The sequence below is a fragment of the Macaca fascicularis genome, chromosome 13 (genome assembly GCF_037993035.2).
Source record: "Macaca fascicularis isolate 582-1 chromosome 13, T2T-MFA8v1.1".
Taxonomy (NCBI): domain Eukaryota; kingdom Metazoa; phylum Chordata; class Mammalia; order Primates; family Cercopithecidae; genus Macaca; species Macaca fascicularis.
The window spans coordinates 98,136,349-98,145,561 of record NC_088387.1 but is presented as its reverse complement, the minus strand read 5'-3'; the positions used below and the strand labels follow the sequence as shown (position 1 = coordinate 98,145,561).

The following is a 9,213-nucleotide window of genomic DNA, read 5'->3' as shown; positions in this document are numbered from 1 at the left end:
GGCATGTGCCTGTAGTCCCTGCTACTCGGGAGGCTGAAGTGGAAGCATTGCTTGAGCTTAGGAGGTTGAGGCTGTAGTTAACTGATCACATCGCTGCACTCCAGCCTGAGTTATGGAGGGAGACCCTATTTCAAAACAAAAATAAAAACCAAAAACAGGCCGGGTGCAGTGGCTCACGCCTGTAATCCCACCACTTTGGGAGGCCGAGGCAGGTGGATCACCTGAGGTCATGAGTTCAAGGTCAGCCTGACCAACATGGCAAAACACCATCTCTACTAAAAATACAAAAATTAGCCAGGTGTAGTAGTGGGTGCCTGTAATCCCAGCTACTTGGGAGTCTGAGGCAGGAGATTCACTTCTACCCTGGAGGTGGAGGTTGCAGTGAGCAGAGATCACACCATTGTACTCCAGCCTGGGTGACAAGAGCAAAACTCTGTCTCAGACAACAGCAACAACAAAACCCCCCAAAAGAATCAAACTACTGGCTTAATAAATGGATGAATGAACTAGTGGCAAGGTTGACTACCAAAAAAAAAAAAAAAAAAAAAAAAAATCTGTGGTTCTTGGCATCCAAGCTCAGAAAAGGAATGATGTTGGAAGTAAGCTCTGTGAAAGACTATTATACAGACCTGAAAATGAGATAATGTTGTAAATACCAACAAAAGACATCCTGCCCTAGATGGCATGTCTTTGGAATTTTGAATTCTGTACCTCACTGCCTGATCATGTCAGGAACTATAAAGGGCCTAAGATTTGATTTTACTTGATTTACAAAGGCTAGTAAGTTAGGGTTTGCCACAAGGAGGTGCTGAATCTGGGGGACAAAAAGAACATGAAAGGGCTCCCCTGTTCCACCATCTCCTGAGATCGAATGTGTTCCCTCTCCAGGTGCTAGGGTCTCTGTGGCCATGCAGTTGGTGTGTCCCATCCAGTAGCCATGTCTATACTTTTTCTCCAGTCGTGCCCTACTTGCATCCAGATATCTTGTCTGGAAGGGTCAGATGTAAGAGGGACAGGGGCATTTTTGCAAAATTAAGAGAACCATTATACCCTATCTTGGCCTGTGTAGAACCTTGTAGAGGGATCTAGAGAACAGTGTACTAAACTAAGTAGTCATTATCATCATGATATAGGACCATGTTAGTCCAGTCTAACTGAACCAGAATTAAATTTGAATTCCCTAGTCTGTCTTTTGGCAAGTAGTCGAAGGTGTTCTCTCCCCAGGGACATCTGAAGGGTACACTAACCAGGCTGGCCTGAGGATGCTGTTAGGGAAAAAAGATGCATCGTGTTTAGCAATTGTCAGTGTAGAATCTTGGATTTTCAAAATAGGTTCTATAGCTCTCCACCCTTATGGTCCAGATTATCACCTAGGAGACCAAGAGGAGATGAACTCTTTCTGGGGAAGGGTTCATTTAGTGACCATACTGCCTTACTAAGGTGTGCAGTGAGAGTTAGGGTTAGAGTCAGAAATCTTTTTGAGTTGATTTTTGAGAAGGCCTTTCCAATGTTCAAAATGATAGCAGATACCTGCAAATGGGAGCGTGAAATGTCCATTGAATACCTTGACTTGTGGTCCATTGCTGAATGGCCTTTGAAATCCCTTCTCCCAAGTCTCACAGGGGTGATGTGGGCCAGATAGATGTCACACATGCAGGGAGTTGTATTACAGGAGGGGAACACTGAGCTCAGGGACTCCACTGCTTTTATAGCAAACAGTAAGCAAGCTTGCTCTTTGTCCTGATGGGAGACATCCCTTCATGTTTCAAGGTTGCTTGCTGCAACCTAACCCTGAGAAATGTCCTGGATAAAGAGTGGTGAGAGCCTTGCATTCTTGGCATACTTAGCAAGGTGTGTAGGAGTATAAGAGCCTCACAGAAAGGAGACTCCCAATAGATATGCTCTGTGAAATGATCAGTGCTCTCACATTCCATGCCAATGACCAACACTTATTTAAAAAAAAACAGTTGATCAAGTAATTCCAATGAAAGAAGAGGATCTCTTGAAGTAATAAAAATTGCTCCCTTAATTCATTCTTCTTTTTTAGTGGCTTCTATCTAGTGTTTTTTCAACCATAAAATATTTTTTCTTTAGGCTCTCCAATTTTCTTCTAAAACAATAAAAGTGTCTTTCATGGGCCTCTGATGACTCAACTTCCTTTTTTTCTTAGGTAGTCTCCTGAAAACAAACACAGCATGGTTATTATTTATGAGCTGAAAATTATCACTACAAATGATTCATTCATCCATTTATTATTCCACAAACATTGCGAGGTGACTGCCATGTGCTAGGCACTGTGCTACGTACTGGAGATATAAGGGTGACTGGATAGTTGAAACACAGTTCCTGCCCTCATGGAGTTCATTGTCTAGTAGGGGATATAGGCACATACAAACATCAATTCTATTTCATGGTAATAAGTGCCATCGTAGAGGTATTTGAGCTGTACTGGAGTATGAATTGGGTTCCCATGCAAAAAAAAAAAAAAAAACAAAGGATGAATAATGCATATGACTGGGCAAAGGGAATAGGATGAGAGAGGGTTCAAGAGAATAGAAGAAACTGCTGCCCTCCTCTGCTATATGTATTCTATGACCTAGACTTAAAACTGATTACAGCTGGGTGCAGTGGCTCACATCTGTAATCCCAGCACTTTGGGAGGCCAAGGTGGGCAGATCACGAGGTCAGGAGATCGAGACCATCTTGGCTAACATGGTGAAACCCCGTCTCTACTAAAAATACAAAAAATTAGCTGGGCATGGTGGCACATACCTGTAGTCCCAGCTACTTGGGAGGCTGAGGCAGGAGAATTGTTTGAACCCGGGAGGCAGAGGTTGCATTGAGCCAAAATCCCACCACTGCACTCCAGTCTGAGCGACAGAGCGAGACTCTGTCTCAAAAACAAAACAAAACATAAACCTGATTACAGTACTTGATGTACTTACTTTTTAATGATGGAGTCTCACTATGTTGCCCACACTGGACTCAAACTCCTGGGCTCAATCAATCCTCCTGCCTCAGCCTCTTGAGTAGCGGGGGCTACAGATGCACTCCACCATGCCAGGTAGCACTTCATTATTTTTGAGACGGAGTCTTGCAGAGTAAGTCACAATACATGCTTAAGATTCTTTTTTTAAACTGAGGACCTGGCTGGGTGCAGTGGCTCATGCCTATAAGCCCAGCACTTTGGGAGGCTTATAAGCCCAGTATTTTGGGAGGCACAAACCTGATTAATTTGTGTGACAGAAGTCCCATAGCATCCTTTTCCTAATTATTGTTTAAAGGTTTTCTTTAATTAATAGTCATGCTCCTAGAATCCTTCATAATACAATTTTTAAATGGTCATAATTCTTTTTTTTTTTTTTTTTTTTTTTTTGAGACACGGTCTCACTGTGACGTCCAGGCTGGAGTGCAATGGTGCTATTTTGGCTCACTGCAACGTCTACCTCCTGGGTTCAGGCGATTCTCCTGCCTCAGCCTCCCGAGCAGCTGGAATTACAGGTGCCCACCACCACACTTGGCTAATTTTTGTATTTTTAGTAAAGACAGGGTTTTGCCATGTTGGCCAGGCTGGTCTTGAACTCCTGACCTCAAGTGATCTGCCTGACTTGGCCTCCCAAAGTGCTGAGATTATAGGTGTGAGCCACCCCATTCGACCTGTAATTCTTTACTTCCCAAATTTTCTACAGTGATCATGTATAATTTTTTAGATAGAGAAAAATATAATTTTTTAAAAAAGGAGTGAAGGAAATAAAAGACAGTCATAAGACAACTGGCTCCTGAGTGGATATCAGCCTTGTCCATCCCTCCTGATCATTCAACCATTTCCAAGATAGCTGTCCCTTCCCAGAGCAGTGGGATATTAATGGCATGAGGCCAGCAGTGCACTTCTAGCCAGGGCACATTCTTTGGAGTCTGTGGAGTTTTTGTGGCCCTAAGCAAGAATACTAACCTTTAGTGCCAGCCACATAATCTACATTACAGTAGTCAGGCAATTTTTCTGGTCTCCTCTGGGGAATCAGCCCTGAGCCCTAGCTGACAGGTTAAGAGCCTGGCTTCCTGACAGCCAAATTGCCCATCTTTCTAATCTGATATTTTGGTTATTCTAATTAGATAATTAACCTGGCTCTCTATGTCTCTGTTCTGCTGTCTGCTCCTGCCCTACAATTCTGAAATGGAGCCTCCTTCAAATCCTGACATCTGTTCAGGAAAGGTCCAATAATGCAAAACGTGATAAAATGAGGCATATCTGAAGGGTCCAATAGTGCAAAATGCGATAAAATGAGGCATGTCTGTATGTAGGTAGATAGTTTCTGTGATGGTGCTTAATTTCTCAACTGGCCCTTTAAGATTCAGCTCTCTGGAGCCTTCCCTGACTCTGCTAGGCCAAAGTAATTCATTTATTTGTTCATCAAACATGTACAATTGCCTACCCAACATTAGATACCGTGTTAGGTAATGGAGAAGGAGAATGATTAAGACGAGATTCTTGCCTTCTAGAGGTTCACAATCTAGAAAAACAAAGAACTGTAATGGGGGTAATCATTAAGGTATGCATAAAATACATACACAAGTGGATAGAAGCCCAAGATCTGACTTGGGGTCTTTAACGATGATTAGGAATTTGCCGAATAGATGTGAGGGACAGGAAGGAAACTGGAAAATATTTTAGGCAGATAGGACAGCATGTACAGAGGCATGGAAGGCAGAGGCTATATCTTAACCAGCTCTGCTTCCCTAATTTATCTAGGATAGTGCAGGGCACATGGTAAACACCTCTGAATATTTGTTGAAAGAATGAATGAATGGCTGCTTTTGTTACTAGAGGCTTCTATTTCAAAGGAGTGTTTACACAACTCCAGTAAACTTTTTTAAATTTAAATTTAGATTAAAAAAATCTAAAAACAAACACAATTTACCATTTATTAAGCTCAACTCTCACTGATATAATACCCAAGCTAGTTCTCTATGAGATCTTTATTCAAAAATGTATAGACACAGAGGGGGAATACACTATACACCAACAAAGTGGCTGCCTGACTCACAGTAATTCCTTTTCCTGTAAAATGTCTCTTTACATAGGGTCGACTCGCAGCAGCCACATCTCTGTCTTTTTACCCTGCTGTATCCCTCCTCCCCTATCCTGCTCCACCTACATAGCTGACCAATACAGGAGTAAACCATATGACCTGAAACTTGCCAAATCAGGGTCCTAAGATAAATTAAGGGGTATTATGGAAGGCTTGGCCATGATATCAGCCAGGAAAGGAAACGGTTTGCTATGAGACAGAACAAAGCTGACTCATTTAGAAGTCAAGACAGAATCCTAGCAGTGTTCCAGTCCTTGAATCTACCCTCCCCATGGCTCAGCTGCACCCTGTCCTTCCAGTGGCTATGTAAATAACCTCAGCATCTTCCAATAAATTCCTCCTTTCTGAACTAGCTAGTTTGAGTTGGATCTCTATTACTTGTAGTCAGAAGACCCAACTAACACAGGGAATGAAGACAGGAACTAGGAGGCCAACTTACCCAGGCTCTCTGTGGCTTCCACACAGACGCTAGGATACATGCCCTCAGTGTAAGTTGCCACCAGAAGATACAGATGGGTCTTCACCACAACCACACCAGCGTTCTCCTGGATAAAGAATAAAAGAGAATATTCTGCTCTTGGTTCTAATTACAGGACCAGTAGTCATGCTCCAGCTATGTTTTTCACCATTTTCTGATTTCCGTATTCCATATATTTATATGTCTGCTTTTGGACCGTCCACTCTTTTCCACCAATTTTGTTGCCTTTCCTCAAAAAGTTTCAGACTGTTATAATAATGGTAGATGGATTCTGAAAAGTTCCGCAATTGATTATCACATACCCCATCCCAATTAGAACAACTGATGTAGGCCGGGTGCGGTGGCTCCCGCCTGTAATCCCAGCACTTTGGGAGGCCAAGGCGGGAAGATCACCTGAAGTCAGAAGTTTGAGACCAGCCTGGCCAACTTCATGAAACCCCGTCTCTACTAAAAGTACAAAAATTAACCAAGCGTGGTGGCAGGCGCCTGTAATCCCAGCTACTTAGGAAGCTGAGGCAGGAGAATCTCTTGAACCCAGGAGGTGGAGGTTGCAGTGAGCCGAGACCATGCCATTGCACTCCACCTTGGGCGACAAAAGTGAAACTCATCTCAAAAAACAAAAACAAAATCAAACAAACAAAAAGCAAAACTGATGTAATGGAAAGGTCGTACATTTTGGAATCGGACAGCCCTGGGCTTGAATTCTAGTGCCTCCATTTTCTGCTGCACGTATAAGCAGTGTCCTCATCTTTAAAATGAGATTATAGATTATTTATAATGTGGATGAAGCAGCATGCCTAACCCATAATACAGGGCATCCAATGAATGATTTTTCATCTCCTTCATTCCTTACAAGCAACATAGAGCTGAATTTTTTTTTTTTTTTGAGATGGAGTTTCGCTCTTGTTGCCCAAGCTGGAGTGCAATGGCATGATCTCAGCTCACTGCAACCTCTGCCTTCTGGGTTCAAGCAGTTCTCCTGCCTCGGCCTCCTGAGTAGCTGGGATTACAAGTGCGCACCACCACACCTGGCTCATTTTATTTTTAGTAGAAACAGGGTTTCACCATGTTAGCTAGGCTGGTCTTGAACTCCTGACCTCAGGCGATCCACCCACCTCAGCCTCCCAAAGTGCTGGGATTACAGGCGTGAGCCACCGTGCCTGGCCACTGAGAGATGTTTTAAGCGCATAAATGATTATCTTTTTTTTGAAGGAGGATGTAGAGTATGGAGGCTGGACTGTATTGGAAAGAGTTCAGGCAAGGCTCAGTTAATAGATTCTGGAATGAACATTTCTCAAAACCAGGCTCTTGATAGGACTTTCTTTCACATATGTCTTCCTGGCACTAGACTGCTATCTCAAGACAGTGGCTCAAGACATTAATGGATTTAATCTGTTTTACAGAGAGGATCAGGCAGGGCAAGGAAAATTGGAGGCAAATTCTTTTCTTTTACTCAGCTCTCTTCAAATCTTGAGCGCTCACATTTTTGGCATAAAGAGAATATTCATCTGCCCGGACACATCTGTAATCCTTTTCCTTGAAATACAATCCTTCTCTTCGGGTTTGCAAAGGGTTCTTGGCAAATCCATTCACCAGTGTTCGGACATCACTGGGCATTACCTGGAGAGGTTACATAGTTAGAACAGGAGTCAGCCAACTATGGCTGGTGGCCAGCCAAATTTAGCCCACTGTCTGTTTTTTATGGCCTGGAAGCTAAGAATGGTTTTCATGTTTTTAAACGGTTGGGGAAAAAAAAATCAAAAGAATAACACTTCGTGACACAAATTATATGAAATTTGAACTTCAGTATCCATAAATATAAAATTTTATGGGAACACAGTCACATTCATTCTTCTATGTATGGCTGTTTTTCCTTTACAATTGCAGAGTTGAGTGGTTGTGACAGACTCTATGGCCCTGTGCTGTAGTTTGAATCTCATGTTGAAATCTGATCCCCAACATTTTGGGTGGGGCCTAATGGGAGGTATTTGGATCATGGGGGCAGATCCCTCATGAATAGACTGACGCCTTCCCTGCGAGGTGGGGGAAGCTGTCAGTGAGTTTTCACTGTATTTGTTCCAGGAGAGCTGGCTGTTAGAAAGAGCCTGGCACCTCTCCACTTGCTCTCTCTTGCTTCCTCTCCCCCACTGTGATCTCTGCACATCCTGGCTCCCCTTCACCTCTGCCATGAGTGGAAGCAGCCTGAGGCTTTCACAGATGACTAATCTTCCAGGCAGTAGACCTGTGAGCCAAATAAACCTATTTTCTTTATAAATTACCCAGCTTCAGGTATTCCTTTATCTCAACAGTAAAAAGACTAAGCCTAGAAACCTAAAATATTTATGTAGCTCTTTACAGAAAAAGTTCATTTAAAAGTCATGTCTGGGCTGGGCACGCTGGCTCAGGCCTGTAATCCCAGTACTTTAGGAGGCCGAGGCAGGTGGATCACCTGAGGTCAGGAGTTCGAGACTAGCCTGACCAACATGGTAAAACACCATCTCTACTAAAAATACAAAAATTAGCCGGGCCTAGTGGTGCACTCCTGTAATCCCAGCTACTCGGGAGGCTGAGGCACAAGAATCGCTTGAGAGGCGGAGGTTGCAGTGAGCTGAGATCGCGCCACTGCATTCCAGACTAAGCAACAAGAGTGAAATTCCATCTCAAAAAAAAAAAAAAAAAAAAAAAAAAGTCATGTCTGCTTCATGTTTGGAAGAATAGAAATAATAAGTAAACCAAGTCTTATGTCCAAACTTGTTTTTTCTTACATTAAAACCTGGTGATGCTACACACAGGCTCCGCTCCTGGATTTTGATGAGGGCTGCACTGTCCACATGCTTGGTTCCCAAGAGGGTGTCTAACAATAAGCTCTGCAAATGGCTCATGTTCCCTCAACTCTGAAAGGGAAAGTGCAGTTGAAGCCATTGACTCTGGCTAGCTTTTAAAAGGCATGTGAATACGAATGTCCTTAGGACACTTCAGACAGTTCTAAGATCAGCAAGTGTACTTTGAAAAGACACAGAGTGAAAACGGTGGTCCATCATTCAGGGCCCACCAATACCCAAAGAGAAACAGAATCATAGAAAAATCACAGCTCACACAGAGTAGGTTATGAAGCTGAGTTTGGAAAATCACAGCCTCATGATTTTCTGGCTATGTCAATGGTTTACATCAGGATCATCTGGGATTTAAAAACAAACATTGTACACTGAGAAAAACCCTGTAAAATAAAAAAATAAAAACAAAAAAACCCAGGATGGAGCGCTACTCCGCTAAGTTAAACACAACTAAAAGAGATATGCGTGGCCATAAACCCACACATTCCCTTCCCGGTGACCTGCATCAGCGCCCACTATGAACGCTGATCAACATCCCAACGGACTAAAAACACCTTGAAGGCACTTAAACCCACATTTCCCGCACAAGTCCCCAAGCCTTGGACCCCCCCTCCTCAGGACCTCCGGCACAGGCGCCCCTTTCCCGCCACTGCCTTCCAGTGGTTTGGTCCCCGAGCAGGACCGAAGGCGGGGCAGGGGGTGGTGAGCAGTGAATTCCCCGGCACCGAGGACTTGAGGGAGCGGACGCCACCCCGCTCTCTAGTGCTCCGCAAAGGGCCGGCGACCAAGGACCCGCCCGTCAACCGACGCG

At 43.7% G+C, this 9,213-nt stretch overlaps 1 protein-coding gene across 3 annotated transcripts; it reads right to left on the bottom strand.

Annotated features, from left to right (window-relative positions):
* Window positions 1–1,933: 1,933 nt before the first annotated feature.
* Window positions 1,934–9,191, bottom strand: PFN4 (profilin family member 4). 3 transcript variants are annotated; one of them, XM_005576425.5, is made up of 5 exons: window positions 8,665–9,191; window positions 8,334–8,462; window positions 7,051–7,188; window positions 5,530–5,635; window positions 1,934–2,178 (listed from the first exon to the last, which is right to left on the bottom strand). In XM_005576425.5, the coding sequence occupies exons 2-5, from the start codon at window positions 8,448–8,450 to the stop codon at window positions 2,150–2,152; spliced, it is 390 nt and encodes a 129-aa protein (XP_005576482.1). In that variant the 5' UTR covers window positions 8,451–8,462; window positions 8,665–9,191; the 3' UTR covers window positions 1,934–2,149. The 3 variants fall into 3 exon arrangements, with proteins under 3 accessions (XP_005576482.1, XP_065383755.1, XP_073868360.1); XM_065527683.2 differs by having other exon boundaries at window positions 9,024–9,191; XM_074012259.1 differs by lacking the exon at window positions 7,051–7,188.
* Between the last annotated feature and the right edge of the window lie 22 nt (window positions 9,192–9,213).

Bases quoted from the DNA above. Each gene is read 5' to 3' on its own strand.
- PFN4 (XM_005576425.5), bottom strand. From the start codon at position 8,450: ATGAGCCATTTGCAGAGCTTATTGTTAGACACCCTCTTGGGAACCAAG. The intron at 7,189-8,333 runs GTAAGAAAAAAC...TAACCTCTCCAG, and splicing joins TAGCATCACCAGGTTTTAAT to GTAATGCCCAGTGATGTCCG. The intron at 2,179-5,529 runs GTAAGTTGGCCT...GTTTGTTTTCAG, and splicing joins GGAAGCCACAGAGAGCCTGG to GAGACTACCTAAGAAAAAAA.